General features: G+C 37.3%; 2 protein-coding genes across 6 annotated transcripts; one reads left to right on the plus strand and one right to left on the minus strand.

The window, feature by feature from the left end:
* Nucleotides 1-23: 23 nt before the first annotated feature.
* On the minus strand, nt 24-6,199 carry LOC109002598 (protein IQ-DOMAIN 31-like). Of its 5 annotated transcripts, none has more exons than XM_018980418.2 (7): nt 6,109-6,199; nt 5,247-5,366; nt 4,081-4,371; nt 2,965-3,156; nt 2,346-2,414; nt 854-1,865; nt 24-402 (listed from the first exon to the last, which is right to left on the minus strand). In XM_018980418.2, the coding sequence occupies exons 2-7, from the start codon at nt 5,319-5,321 to the stop codon at nt 371-373; spliced, it is 1,671 nt and encodes a 556-aa protein (XP_018835963.1). In that variant the 5' UTR covers nt 5,322-5,366; nt 6,109-6,199; the 3' UTR covers nt 24-370. The 5 variants fall into 5 exon arrangements, with proteins under 5 accessions (XP_018835963.1, XP_018835958.1, XP_018835960.1 ...); XM_018980413.2 differs by having other exon boundaries at nt 2,346-2,426; XM_018980415.2 differs by lacking the exon at nt 6,109-6,199 and adding an exon at nt 5,976-6,108 and having other exon boundaries at nt 2,346-2,426.
* A 2,207-nt stretch (nt 6,200-8,406) lies between these two features.
* LOC109002596 (translation factor GUF1 homolog, mitochondrial) lies at nt 8,407-15,156 on the plus strand. The gene is made up of 11 exons (XM_018980408.2): nt 8,407-8,829; nt 9,408-10,158; nt 10,496-10,652; nt 10,779-10,833; nt 12,727-12,794; nt 12,873-12,977; nt 13,065-13,136; nt 13,497-13,610; nt 13,920-14,060; nt 14,161-14,220; nt 14,484-15,156. Exons 1-11 carry the CDS (start codon nt 8,479-8,481, stop codon nt 14,647-14,649), a joined length of 2,040 nt encoding a protein of 679 aa, XP_018835953.1. The 5' UTR covers nt 8,407-8,478; the 3' UTR covers nt 14,650-15,156.
* Nucleotides 15,157-15,586: the final 430 nt, after the last annotated feature.

A 15,586-nucleotide genomic window follows, 5' to 3' on the forward strand; every position in this document is an offset into this window, starting at 1 on the left:
AGCAGAAATTTTACACTGTAGAATTGGATTGGGGATAAGAAAATTTATACTAGGAATATTTCAAGAAATCCATTCCAAGATATTCATGCAGTGCATACTGTGCTATCACGCTTTTTCAATCTAAGAATAACCAACAAAGGATAAATTTAATAACTTGGTTAAAAGCATAATTTGCTTACATCATAAAACCTATGGTGGAACAGAAAATTAAGAACAGAGCGTACTGTGAAACTAATTTAAGCCAACACATCTGCTAAGACTTTACATTCCATTAAACACACAAAACACGAAGGAATGCTAGAAAGGTTCTTGGACCAACACGCACTGGTTTTTCACACAATTTTCTGATATCTCAAAGACAGCAGTAAACTCACCTTTTCCACCCTGCCCTTGCCATCTTATCTGAAATTTAAATCCACAACATAGTTAACATCATTCAGATATCCACTAATACTTTCAGAAACAGAAAACCAGTAGCTAATGAAAAATTTTCGAATAAAAATCAGCAACCCCAGAAATAGAAAGAGCTGAGTGGCCTTTATGAAAAAATGCAAAAAAGCAAAAAAAGAGAGGACATAATTTTCTCCTTCGAATTTGATAGAAGCTATTCTGTTGGCTTAAAACTTCCACTACAAAGTAAAGAGACATTTAAATTTTAGACAATAAACTGCCAAATGTCGTTCAGCCCTTACAACAATGCACAAACAAGATATAAGTGATAAAAAATGGATACAACAGAGGTGCACATTGAAAACATATTTAGATTTATTTTTTTTAGAAAAAAAAATCTCACTACAATTAATCCAAGACAAAATAAGTATGAAAAAACTGCACTTCTTCTCCAGCTTCTTACCTCGACCATCTTTAGAGGATAATGGTGGTCTGTCAATTTTTCTTCCTCCTTTGCCATTCGCTTGAATTAGCCCCTGCACCTGGGGCGACATTATCAATTTACTAGTGTCTGAAGTTGGCAAAGAATGCCTCCTGGTGAAACCATTTTCAATCCCATCTTGTTCAAACTTCGGGGATCCTTGTGCTTTAAGTTTTGCCTTGGCAGACTCGGTTGCTGCCATATAGCTTGGCAAAGACAGAGTATTTTGTGAAACATTCTCTGAGTTTTGCTGTTTTACAGGGAAAGACTTTCTTCTGCTTTGGTTCTCCTTGCTAGTTTGATCTTCCATTACAATTCGCTCCTCATTCACCATTGGGGTGTTATCAATCTTTTCAACAGTTTCCAGAGGAAGTAGCTCACCAGTAGGGTCATCATGATGCAGCCTATTAACTATCTCATCCACTTGCAATGGTTTTGGAAGTATTTCTACCTCACGAAATTCAGCGTCTTTGGAAACTACAACTATTGAGTCATTTACTTTCTCAGAGAAGTTATCAACACTCTTCTGAGGAACATCAGATGCCTCGGAGCTTAACAACTTTCTCATATTTAACTTCGGCCTCTCAGTCACAGCTTCTGACCGATCAGGAGCTAGTGAAACTTTTCTCAAACTTCTTTTTACCCGATGTAGCTCACTTTGAGGGTGTTCCTGCAATGATTCAGCTTGATGGACCCTAGCTTTCCTCAGGTTGCGTCTGGACTTCTCACTCTCCAATGTTGGATGTAGTGAATTGTAAACTTTTTCGGTTGGGACCTTGCGTACACCTCGTTTTACCCTGATTGGTTCAATTTCTCCAGCCTGAATGCTGTCCTGCTGTCCATGAAACTTGGAGTTGGGAATGCCCTTTGGTTGTGGAAGTGGTCCCCAAAATTGAAACAACGACCAGCGTTCCAACCAGTTCCAAGCAGAATTTGATTCATGTGGATTATAGCAGAGGTTCAAGGGCATAACAGTTGAAGATGAAGCAAGGAGCTACAATAAGAAACACTGAACACCATCAACTCCTACAACACAAGCTGTAATAGCTGAATATTTTATTGCTTTAACTGTTTGTTTTAATTTCTTAAAGTTATTTTTTATATGAATATTTAGAAATTAAGATTAAAAAGCTCACTTAAACTCTGCAGCTTGAGCTATATCTGGCAAGAGACCCAGCGTTACTAGGTCCCTATCAATTTGGAAGGGTAAAGCAATGATAATAGTGTGAGGGCTTCTTTATTTCCTCACCAGTGCACATTTACGGTAGCTTATGCTACCTTTCCATATCATTGGTATGAAAAGGTTGAGAAGACAGTGGATTAAATAGTACACAGGAGATGATTATGATTCTTGAAAACCTTTTTTTTTAAACAAGTGAATCTCGAAAACATATTATTTTGCATTTGCAAATAATGTACTGATCATACAAAAATATGAAGATTATAAAGCATCTAAACAATAATTGATGCAGACCTTACAAATAAAAGCATATGATAACAGCTTATCTGGCCTAGCAGTTGTATGTAATCCAAAAAGCTCACGCTGCAAAACATCCTGGCAAAGAGATTATCAGGTCCTACGCTGCATACAAACTCAGCAACAAATGAGCTTATCCAAGTAAATTTAAGAAAAAAAAAAACATAAGAAACTGAAAGCATTTTTTACATTACGATCTTGAGATTAAAATGCCAGAAGGTAAGCATTTAAAGTGGGATATTAGATCGACTTCTTTGAGTTGAGTTGAATTTGTTTATGTTCCTGAAATTACTGAATAAAGATCACAAACAGACAGGGAAAAGATATATTAAGTTATCAGAAAAGAATACTCCATAAATTTACCATACACATCAATAAATGTAATTTCAGAATTCTTCTATGATGAGCACAATACCAAGGGATCCATACAGCCTACCCCGACTAATTGGAATTAAAGCTTCATTGAGTTCAGCTGAGTAGTATGAATATGCAGGAAAAAAAAAAATCAATAACATGTGCAATTGAAAACCAGGAAACTCTTTCAGATCATATGGAAATCTAGAAAAACCAGTGGCAGGTAAAATGGAACCAATTTAGGTGTCATTTGAAAACTTACCAGACTGCACTTTTTCTGCACTTCAAGCCCACAAACAGAAAGTCTGACTCTTCGACCACGAACAAGCGCCTGCAATTTTACAATTCCCTGCAGGCAGCGCAAAGTTGTGACAGCCTGTCTCCTAACCAAGTGCCCACGAATAAGTGCTTGCAGTTTTATGATGCCCTTGAGAGCACGAAATGCCCGGCGAGCCTTCACGGATAATTATGCTCAAATTAGATCAGTTAAAGCTAACAGCATAAATCTAACTTCAAGGAGGGATAAAAAAAAGATTGCAAGAGAAAATCTATGAATGTGTTACAGAGACAGATAATGAGAACTCAATTTTTCTTAAACTATTATATAACCAAAAAAATTCTCTCACAACAAATCATGCCTCTACTTAGAAAACCAAGTGTCACAATAACTTGTGTGCACGGGCGCACACTGAAAACATGCTTCAAGAACATACGCACACATACATGTCAAGAACTGAAATTAAATCCTAATACAACAGAATTCCCAGACAAATCCATAATAATAATCTTCTCCCACCCCCGCCTCCCTTCCACCCAAACCCCTAAAACACTAACTAGAGAAACAAAAATTAATGCGGTCACACACACAGAAACACCTTTTTTTTTTTCTGTTTCTCAAACCTAGGAACACTTCGAAAATTTATGCATTTGGCATTTGTATCTCAATTTTCAAATCATGATTGTTCTTAATATACCTCGGTAGTAATGACACCACATTGCATCATTATTTTTTTCACTTGGTTTTCACCAAGATATGATTCTCAAGATGGTTTTTGAAGTCTTTGAAACCATGATTTTGATCATGACACATTACAATTATAACCAATAGCAAACAAATATTGAACGCCATCTATTCAAATTTCAAACTATAAAATTTGATTAAAAAGTAACAGAAGTGACCTGAATGATCAAAAGAAAGTAGCTTAAACACCCTAATATATTATTAAAAGAATGTGAATGCATTCAAAAGATGAGGCATATAATGCATCAAAGGACCACAGAGACAAGTCCCATGAAGAACTGCAGATTAGCTTCAAACTCCTGTTCATGTAACAAACAATGATGATACTCATTTATATTTCATGCAAGAAACCATTACCAAATATCCTCTAAAAGCTGCCTGTGCCTTCATAGCAGCTTGCTCAAGCCTGATAACCTCAGCACTATCAAGTGGATCCAACCCAAAGGTTCCTTCTGTAGGTGCACCTCGCTTTCCAGGCAATGACACAAGTGCACCATGAGGAAAGTGGGCACCTACATCCTTTTCTGATTTTTCTTCAATTCTGTTAGTGGTATGAAGTACCACATCTGAGATTACAGAGGGATTTGCTGCCAAATCACCAGACACTGCCTTGCAGGCAATGGTTGCCTCTTTATCTGTTGCAGATCTCTTCACATGCGATGAGGTTTACAAGTTAAGAGTGTTCCAAAGTAGATATTGCTTAGAGTGCATCAAAGACCAAATTAACATTATTAGCAAAATTTTGAAAATGTATAAGCAGCGATAGAGTGACATGTAACTGACAAAATGTAGACTATATTTTATATCCACTAAGGAGACGTTTGGATTCGAAAGAAATCTCAGCTCATCTCAACTCATTTCACTACTATTCATTACTATTCAGCAACTTTAACTCACAAATCTCACTACTATTCACAACTCATCTCATTACTATTCACAATCCATCTCAACTCATCTCAACTCATCTTCGAATCCAAACGTCTCCTAATTGAGAAAGGGGTGTGAAACTCACTGTGAAAGGATTGATGTAGCATCAAACTTCAAGTATTAAAGAAACAGAAATAGGATGAAAGATAATACAAATACATAATGCAAACCTCACATAAACTTCTAAACTTCGAACCAACAATCAGAAATAGGATATAGTTGCAAGACATTGATACTTAGCCAAATGAACCTCCAGATGGGCTAAAATCCGCATTCAATAACTATGCCTTTAGATAATGTAACAGATCTCAAATCGTCCCAAGGCATGAGATCTTAGACTGTACGGTGTTGTGACATCACAAGGATGAAGTCTAAAAATCATGAAGTTCATGGTCCAAGAATAAATAACATGTAATGAAGTGTTGCTCTAACATGTATGATGCTTCACATACACCCTCTCATATCGGTAACTAATATGATGGCCCTACAAAGACAGGATAGGTCAAAGCATGCACACAAGCATGGATGCAAAGAGAGAGAGAGTCAGATCACAACCATGGATAGCAATGGAATACTACAAGGCAATAATTAAACACCTTCAGAAAGCTAGATTTCGATGGTTTCTTCCCAAAAAGTATGGTTTTGATCCACTTTCCTGGAGATCTTCCCATTGCAACAAGGCCTGTATCAAATAAACTGAACCTGTATTTCTAGTCCTGCATGGTTTGCACAAGTTAAAGCTCAAAAAACATATCCACAAGGGAAAAATTACAAGAAGTTCTATGCTGAACCAAAAAATTAAAAAATCGGAAATTATATCATCCCTCCCAATCTAATCCAAGCGGTCAGTACGAGCCCCCACATAGCCTCACCAGAAGACGAAAACACACAAATTCCTTACCTCACACTATAAAGTGCCCCTCTTGAAAATGAGAACTTTCAACACAAAGCTGTAACCGCAATTCACTTATATTCGCATTCAAAAAGTAACATTCGAATAAATTAAACCTTTGAAAACAAATTACTACAAACATAAATGCAAAATAAAGAATCTTTCGCAGTCTAATTCACCCTCCCCCCCAACACAAAATTAAAGGAAAAAAAAAAAAAGCAATCCACCGACCCAGACTCCACCACGTAAATACCATACAAGCGCTAGAATTAGCCTCGGAAGAACAGCGCTCACAAACAAAGACAGAAAACAATATAACAATCAACATATAACGCAGAGACTAAAGTCTCAAATCAAACAAATGTATATTGATTGAACCCACCAAACTCTGAAACAAAATAACATCAGCACAAACCAAAACTTTGCCACGTACATGTATAGTTTCTTTCTCTGAGTTCCCACATAAATGCATACGCAGAAATGTTACTACATAGAGTTTATCGACAGATGTATGGAAAGCAAAATCAAAGTGGTTACGATAATTGAGGCTCGTGTCCGAGACGCACCTGAGAAACAGAGAACGGTAACGGTTAGAGAAATGGAATGGTTCAGGAAATGTTTGTAGAGAGGAAGGAGAGTATATGTAGAAAAAGAATCTCTCGCTTTTTCTCTCTGTTTCAACTTTCTAAGTGAACTGAAATTTTTCTCCTTTTTTTGGTGTAAAAAAAAAAAAGTGGGTAAATAAAGCTGCAGCAGAAATACATCAAACCTATGATATTCTTCCATCATTACCTCATTCTTGATTAAAAAGATAAAAATTCAAGTGTCATTAAATTATGAAACTTATATTAATTGACATAAATAATAACATAATGTTGTAATTTTTAATGGGATCAACTTGGATTAAGTTCCAACTACAACAGAATCCGATGAATCTGCATCCATCACTTACCTCTCTATATCCTAAATCACGATACTCGTGAACAATAATTAACCAGCCACAACTCAAACCGGTTCCGAGTTAATAAATGGTAGCGAATCTAACCATTGTTAATAGTTGCTTAGTTGATAGTAATAAATGAAATTCTTAAGGAAGTAGACGGTTTATCTTCAAGCCATTTCACTAGTCCAACGGCTGAGATGGTTAATTGCCAAAGAGAGATGAGACAACCTTATAAATTAGAAAAAGTTATGCTTTCCGGACAGGGACCACATGGAAAAGTTCGATTTCTTTTGTTTTTGTTTTTTTTTTTCTAGATAATTAGATTGCTTCATGCTAACGAAAATGCACAAAAGAGGTAAGGATATCCAACAATCATACAAAATAACAAAAAACAGTTCTTCAAAGAAAAAAAAAATAAGAATTTGAATGATGTGATCTTAATTAGTTCTCGAGAAGGTAATTGTTAGTTAAAGGTCTGTAATTTGATTGGCATAACTTCTAACTTCTAAAATGGAAGTTTAGAATTTGAAACCTCTCCTCTAAATAAAATTAAAAAAAAAAAGAAAAGATAATTATTGAAACAGTTCATTCTTTATATTATTTTCAGTCATTAATTACAGATCAGTCACGCAAGAAAAGATACACATTTATGCTAACTATATGTATCCGAGATGGGTTGTTGGGATAACTCATTAAGATTTATGTTTTTCTAGAAAAGTTGGCATCTCTACTAGAACTAGAAGTAGAAGAGCCACCGACACCCTAAACAGACAGCACAGATTTACCCACAAAGTTAATAGAGGAAGGTAATATGACAATGGACAAAGGTGGCCAAAGAATTAAACACTGAAGCAAACAAAATAGCTAGCTAGGTGGCAAATGGGGACAACCTGATTGTGACCATCTACCAAGTGCACCATGATGTCTTCTGCTTTTAATTAGTCACCCACTCTAGAGTGGGTAAGCGTTTTAAAAGTGGGTTAAGATAATGTTAATTTGGCCTATGTATTGGAATTGAAACCCCAAAAGTCGCCTTTTCTGTATGTAGGGGAGTAAGTAAAGTCGAGAGTGGATAACATGGGTTTTGGGACGGCACGCATGATTCTTTTATTTCCTTGTCTTAACTTATGGCCAAGCAACCAATAATCCACCTCAGTCTTTGCTCCCAAAAAATAAAAAATAAAAAATAAAAAAAATATGTCGGTCATGCATGAAGTCGATTGACCAACGCATTGAGATTTTCATCCAGGCCAAACAAAACAAGGGACATATATATATGTCATCCCAAGTAAATTGCTCGAGAAAAAGTTAATTTCCTCATATTAAATATAGTATTGATGTATAAGCATGTCATATCAATAACTATGACTTCAATAATATTTATATTTTAATGAGTAATATTACATACAGTCGTAGAGTACGCAAGAATTGTATAATCATTTTGAAAAAAAGAAAGGTCCACTATTAAAAAATTAAAATTTTTTTTCATGTGAATTCTTATTTATTCACTTTTTTAAAAAATGATTGTTCAGTAATTACACATTTCATGACTGTAAATATTATTTTTCTATTTTAATTTTTTTTTTATAATTGTAATTATCTCACAACAATTATCAAACTCTTATATTCATTTCAGTTTCATCTAAAAAGGTTAAAATTTCACACAAATTTTTTTTTCTTAAGAGGACACAACCTCATTATTTTTTTCTCATAAAAAATATTTTTTTTTATTGCAGAAGAAATAAATGCATCAAACTCATTGGGCAAGAGTATTAATGACCGAGAAATGATAAATAAGAGTTGTGGAGAGGGCATGAGCCCAACCCAACCAGAAGTTTTATTTGGGTCAAGTTCAGAGTCCCTACGGCCCATATTACTAGCACACCCAAAACAAAACGTTGCCGTTCAGTCTCAACAGCATCTGAGTTTAGCTTTGTCGCCAGGAGAGGAGGGAGCGCTCGTTTCTCTTCCAGAGCTCCTAAACCCCCTCAAGATGGTTTCTCTGAGCAGAGCTTCAAAGACCCTAACGCCACTCAAATACCTATCTCTGGCACATACTCCCTCTAAATATGGCCCATTTTCATCGATATTCAAAGACAACCCGTTATGCACCAGACTAAATAACAAGCATTTTGGTTTGAGCCATGGATTCACCTCTCAATCTCGCCAAAATAGCGAAGAGAATGCCATAGATTTGAGCCAGTACCCTTCCGAGAGGATCAGAAACTTTTCCATTATCGCGCACGTTGACCACGGCAAGTCTACGCTCGCTGACCGGCTTTTGGAGCTCACTGGGACCATTAAGAGGGGCCATGGTCAGCCTCAGTACCTCGACAAGTTGCAGGTATATGAAAATTTTACGAATTATTTGCGAAGAAACATGAATTGGGTTTTCGCTGGAATGTTTATTGCTCTGAGTATATCGTACTTTATCTATCATTGAAAAATAAAAAAGAAAGAAATAATACATGGTACTTACTTTTGATGGGTGAAGTTTATGTTTTGCTTGCTTATAGAATATAAAATAAAAGAGGTTTATGAATTGGTTTTTCTTGGCATAATGGGTGTGTTTCGAAGCTCATAATTATTCTTTAGGTTGTTTTTTTTTTTTTTAATAAGTAATTATTCTTTAGGTTGTAAGGATGATGAATCTGTCTTACGCCGCCAAAAGAATATATTGCTTCCACAGAGCAATAAGACAACCCGTTAATAAGAAATACTGGGAAATCTTGGTTTTCTATAGGCTGCATTTGCGAAATTTGTGTCTGTAAAATATTGTGTGTCTCGAGTAGTTATGTAAGCTTGAGGTAATGTTGGCAAAGCTCTTGTCGGTTTGTATTCAGTAATTGCAATACAGGCAATGTTGTATTACTTGATCTGTATTCTATTTGCTACTTATTTAGGAAATCTGGATTGTAATAGGTAGAGAGAGAACGGGGAATTACGGTAAAAGCTCAGACAGCAACCATGTTTTACAATCACAATTTTCATGGTACCAACGCAAGTGATATGCAAGACCAAGCAAGTTTTCTACTAAATCTGATAGACACACCAGGTCATGTGGATTTCAGCTATGAAGTATCAAGATCCCTAGCAGCTTGCCAGGGTGTTCTTTTGGTTGTTGATGCTGCGCAAGGTGTTCAAGCGCAAACTGTTGCTAACTTTTATCTTGCCTTTGAATCCAACCTGACAATAATACCTGTCATAAATAAGATTGACCAGCCAACTGCCGATCCTGAACGGGTTAAAGCTCAGCTGAAATCAATGTTTGATCTTGACCCTATAGATGCTCTTTTAACATCTGCTAAAACGGGGCAGGGTCTGGAGCAAGTCCTTCCAGCAGTTATAGAGCGCATTCCTCCTCCTCCTGGGAAGAGTACTTCACCTTTGCGTATGCTTTTATTGGATTCGTATTATGATGAATACAAAGGAGTAATATGCCATGTTGCAGTTGTTGATGGTATGCTGCATAAGGGGGATAAGATTTCATCTGTAGCAACTGGCCAAGCTTATGAAGTTTTGGATGTTGGGATCATGCATCCTGAACTCACCCCCACTGGAGTCCTTCATACTGGACAAGTGGGATATGTTGTGAGTGGAATGCGTTCAACCAAAGAGGCTCGTGTTGGAGACACTCTTTATTATAGTCGAAGCATTGTAGAGCCACTTGCAGGTATATATAGATATATATATATATAGCTGTATTTTATTCCCTCTTTTTCTGTGTGTGTTGAAGGTGTCTTTTCCTTTTTTCATGCACTTCTTGTTGCTATTTGCAACTAGGCTGCACATTTTGAGAAGAATTGAACTCAAAGATCCACAGGTCCACTACAGGAGTCTAAACTGAAACCTTCACATAAGGGCTCACATTTTGAAGCCATCAGCGCATGCTGAGAAAACATGAACACACCCCTTAATGGCTGTGTCAGTTTTACACTTTGGTAGTCTTGTTTTCCGGGTCCTGACACCTTCCTTATGGATTTGTGCTTTTGTATGCTTCCAAAATGTAGGATTCAAGCCTGCAAAACATATGGTCTTCTCTGGTCTTTATCCGGCTGATGGATCTGATTTTGAAGCGCTCAATCATGCAATAGAGAGACTGACATGCAATGATGCTAGCGTCTCCATTTCCAAAGAGAGTAGCACTGCACTAGGTCTGGGTTTTAGGTGTGGCATCCACTATTAAATGACTTGTTTCTTTTATTTTCTAAATGAAGATTATGCTCATACCATTTGAAATTTGAACTCTTAAAGGAGTAAGTTTCTTGTGTGCATGCTGTATACTATCTGCAGGTGTGGTTTCTTAGGCTTACTTCACATGGATGTTTTCCATCAGCGGCTTGAACAGGTGATTTTTCCCTTGTTTTTTATAATCAAAAACCAAAAAAACATGTTGGGTTATTCTTTTTTTTGATAAGTAAGAAATTTTATTGATTGAATGAAACTAGGCAACGCCCATGTACATAGGAAGTATACAAAAGAGACTCCTAATTACATTCTAGAAAGCTGAAAAGAAAACAAGAACTCATGAACATTCCCTCCCTTTAGTACAATAGCAGCAAACCATTGAACTAAAGAAAACACAAAAAAAGTTCCATAACTCCCCCACATTCCTGTCCTTTTTGTTGAAGCACCTCTTGTTGCGTTCCGTCCATATACACCACAATAGGCACAAAGGAACCATCCTCCATGTCGTTGCCAGTTGAGGACAATGATGATGCCTGTTCCAACATGCTAAAAGTTCCACCACACTCTTAGGCATGACCCAAGACAACCCCGCACGGCTGAAAATACCTGCCCATAGCTCCCTTGCCACCTCACAATGTAGGAAAAGGTGCTCAATTGATTCACCATTGCTTTTACACATGTAACACCACTCCATCACAATCATCCCGCATTTCCTTAGATTGTCAGCCGTCAAAATCTTTCCCAAAGCAGCAGTCCAAGCAAAAAATGCGACTTTAGGGGGTGCGGGAAATCTCCAAATACCTTTCCAAGGAAACCGAATGGGCTGATGGGCTGCCAGCTCTTTGTAGAAGGACTAAACAGAAAAAAAATTTCGCCCCGAATGTTTCCACAGCATTCTGTCCCTCCCGTTTCTTCCTATCTTCTTGGAATATAAAAGGCTGTAAAATCCTGCTATTTCGTCCACTTCCCAGTCCTGCACATTTCTGGATAAGATCATATTCCACAGAACATGCCATTGGCACGGCACATTACATTTGAAACAACGGCCTGCTGATTTTCAGCCAATCTGAAAGCACCTGGAAAAGCAATAAATAGAGCACTCTCGCCACACCATACATCAAACCAAAAACTGATTCTTGTCCCCTCTCCCACCTCAAAATTAGTGTGTTTTACAAACTCCTCCCACCCCTTTCTAATAAATTTCCAAAGGCTCACACCATAGGTATTCCTGCCCTCCTTGGAACACCAACCCCCCATCACAACCATACTTCCAATCAATAACCACTCTCCACAGTCAGTCTTCTTCCAATTGAAATCTCCACAACCACTTCCCCAAGAGGGCTTTGTTAAAAAAGGGCAAGTTGTGTACCCTCAAGCCTCCCAACTCCTTCGGACAGCACACCTTTTGCCAACTCACTAGATGAAATTTATGTTCTTCCCACATACCACCCCACAAGAAAGCGCTACACATTTTCTCAATCTAATTGGCCACTCCCACCAGTAAAGGGAACAAGGATAGAAAATATGTAGGAAGATTGGAGAGGGTACCTTTGATGAGGGTAAGTCTCCCCCCTTTTGATAAGTAGAGTCACTTCCAACCCGCCAGTCTTTTTTCTACCTTCTCTACAACGCCATCCCAAATGTTCTTTGCTTTGAAAGGGCTCCCAAGGGAAGACTGAGGTATTTCATAGGAAGAGAGACCACTTTGCACCCTAACAAACCTGCTAGATGATTGATATTGTCCACCACCCCTTGTGAGAGATACTGACTACTATGGAAGAGTATAATATATAGAAAATGGCATTCAGAGTTTCTAAGTGATACTTTATTGAGGTTCTAGAATGTCCAGATTGAATTTTTTTAATTGACCAAATCTGTTTCATTCGTCTGCTCAACATGGTTGACTATTAGTTCTGGTTATTTAACATGATATTTGTTTATTTTCATAATTTTTAGTTGTACCCTGCTTAGTGTTATCCATCCTTTTCTTCTTCGCTTTTTTTTTTTCTCTGTTATAGCTATTGAGAACACATGTTCTTTTATGCAATAACAGGAGTATGGAGCTCATGTTATTTCTACTGTTCCAACTGTTCCTTATATTTTTGAGTTTTCTGATGAAAGGTATGTATTGTGATCTTGTGTTTGTGAGATAGCGTTACCATACACATTATTAAAAATTTTATCTTGTCCCTGTTCTAGCAAGGTTGAAGTACAGAATCCTGCTGCATTGCCCTCGAATTCCAAGCTACGTGTTACAGCTTGTTGGGAACCTACTGTACTAGCTACAATTATCATTCCTAGTGAGTAAGCTCTCATATTCCCTCGACATAGTTATTTTTTGGCTACATGCAAAGTGTATATTATCCTGTCTTCATCCGTTGTCCATTGAAGGTATGTGGGGGCTGTTATTACCCTATGTTCTGAGAGGAGAGGGCAGCAGTTGGAGTACACATTCATTGATAGGTAACTTTTGTGCCAAAACTGGTCTTAAATCATGCGCTAGTTATCCTCTGTGGCTAAGTGTTTGTATGGTTAGCAGAATGTGCAATACAAAATGTTCTCTCTTTTTTTGTTATATTCAAGGGTTGCCTCTTAAATATTTTTGTTGTGCTATGTTGCCTCATTCTCTCTTTTCTTCATTTCTACTTGAAATTTAGTGAATTGGTTTTATCAAAAGACAAGCCACTGTATGCTTTTTCTCGTATATGTTGTTATTAGGCCTTGATGCTGTTGTTAATCAATTTTTTCTTTTTTAGATTGTCCAACTAATTATAGGCAAACTCATTCATAGTTGGAATATTGATATGAGTTTAATTCATGCAGTCAGCGGGCATTTATGAAGTATCGCTTGCCTTTGAGGGAAATTGTTGTTGACTTTTACAATGAACTGAAAAGTATAACATCAGGATATGCATCGTTTGATTATGAGGACGCTGAGTAAGTTTTGATCCTCTCTCGTAGCTCCTGCATGCAACCCACCCCCATAACAAACCCCAGATGGTAAATACTCCAAAGAGTAAAATATGCTAATTGGTGTCCCATAGAAAGTTCTATGCAGTGATGCAATTTTTTTAGTAGCAAACTGGATTAAAATAACTAGTAAGGCCTGTACTGCTTTGGTTAGAGTGTCGATGTCACAAGCAGGTCTTGCAGACAAGAAACAACCATATCTATGAGCTATTCAGTAATTTAGGTTTAAATTTAATTTCCCCTTGATGGATGAGTTTTTATGTGTGTAATCAACAGTTATCAACAATCTGATCTGGTGAAACTCGATATCCTCTTGAATGGACAACCAGTTGATGCAATGGCAACCATTGTTCACACCTTGAAGGCACAACGTGTTGGTCGTGAACTGGTTGATAAACTGAAAAAATTCATAGACAGGTCGGTCTATTTGTTGTTAATTGTTAATTTTGTATTTTGTATTTTTTTGTTCCCTGTCGGTTTCTTCTGCAGTAGCCAAATATGTTCTGCTTTTGAGCAGGCAAATGTTTGAGATAACAATACAAGCTGCAATTGGATCAAAGATCATTGCAAGGGAGACGTAAGTTCTGTTAATTTTTTGAAGGTTATCGTGTCATTTTTTGGTGATTCTTCATGGTAAAAAGGGATCGAAACTTTTTGAAGTTTTACTCAATTATAGACGCTGTAATATTCTAATTCCTTAGTAAGTTTTTATGGGTTTCATTTGTGGAAATTCTTTTAAATGTGTTCATTTCAAAGTTGTATATTGGATTTCAGTTGTCACTGGGATAACAAATTTTGTACATTTGAGTGTTCACTGGAGTCTGTCTACTTTGGTTTTAGGATTACGGCTTTGAGAAAGAATGTTCTCGCGAAGTGTTATGGTGGGGACGTTACTCGGAAGAGGAAGTTGTTGGAAAAGCAAAAGGAAGGAAAGAAGCGAATGAAGCGCATTGGTTCTGTTGATATACCTCAAGAGGCATTTCATGAACTACTGAAGGTTTCATGAAGAAAATGTTCTGAAGAATTGGCCATATTCAGGATTGGTAATGTCAGTAATTCAAATTTTCTCTTGAGATTGTTGACTGAAAAAGGCTAATAGAATGCAGGACCCACAATATTGTATTTATGGTTGATAATAATCAACTACACTTAGTTTTCAGTGAGCCCCTAAGGGCTTGTGATTAGGTCTTGGATGTGAGGAGCGTTCTTTCAAACTTTATGGTGGGGACTGGGGAGGCTGTTGGATAAGGCAAAGTGAGGGAAGAGGCATATGAAGCACACAAGCTCTGCGGGCGACCTTCTGACGAGCTACCAAGATTTCATGAGGAAAGAAGCATGTATGATCATCAATGATTTTTCCTATAGCACAATTTCTTTGTAGCATCTAAAGTATTTTTTATAAGTGTAGCATCTAAAGTTAGAGATGCCGGAAAAAAATTACCTTTTTTTTGGGATTGGGTATCATAAGTTACTATAAAATTTCCCTTTTGTTGGGGTGGGGAGTTTTGAGTTTCGTGGTTCAGCATTCATCTGTTGATTTCTGCACATGAAGTTCCTTTTGTCCTTTTGTGAGCCATTACCCCCCCCCCCCTTCCCTCTCTCTCTCCCCAAAACATTAACTGTAATTGAAGTTAAAAGGGGAATAATTAGATTACCTAATAAGCTTGCACTCACTAACTGTTCTCTAAACTGGTGCACGGGACCAAGGTTTACTCTGCAGGGGTGGGTCTGAAAGGTTCTGCCTTGGAGAGGTTTCCCGACATTGCCAGCTAAGTTGTGTTCTAGGATAAAGTTACTGATATTAATAATTGATCCAAGAGATTTTTTTGGGTTGATTTGTCGTGGTTCTTAATCTAGACTATCTAGTCCACGGTTAAAATACGTTCTTCTTGTGGTTCCATACTTCGAGCAGTAGATGGTTCCCTTTTATATGACTTTGTGCA

Source organism: Juglans regia, chromosome 10 (genome assembly GCF_001411555.2).
Source record: "Juglans regia cultivar Chandler chromosome 10, Walnut 2.0, whole genome shotgun sequence".
Lineage (NCBI taxonomy): Eukaryota > Viridiplantae > Streptophyta > Magnoliopsida > Fagales > Juglandaceae > Juglans > Juglans regia.

Coding starts and splice junctions, on each gene's coding strand:
- LOC109002598 (XM_018980413.2), bottom strand. CDS start 5,321: ATGGGAAGATCTCCAGGAAAGTGGATCAAAACCATACTTTTTGGGAAG. Junction 2,427..2,964: donor TGCAGAAAAAGTGCAGTCTG/GTAAGTTTTCAA, acceptor TCTCTTTGCCAG/GATGTTTTGCAGCGTGAGCT. Junction 1,866..2,345: donor CATATGCTTTTATTTGTAAG/GTCTGCATCAAT, acceptor TTCTTATTGTAG/CTCCTTGCTTCATCTTCAAC.
- LOC109002596 (XM_018980408.2), top strand. CDS start 8,479: ATGGTTTCTCTGAGCAGAGCTTCAAAGACCCTAACGCCACTCAAATAC. Junction 10,653..10,778: donor GCACTAGGTCTGGGTTTTAG/GTGTGGCATCCA, acceptor TACTATCTGCAG/GTGTGGTTTCTTAGGCTTAC. Junction 14,221..14,483: donor AAGATCATTGCAAGGGAGAC/GTAAGTTCTGTT, acceptor CTTTGGTTTTAG/GATTACGGCTTTGAGAAAGA.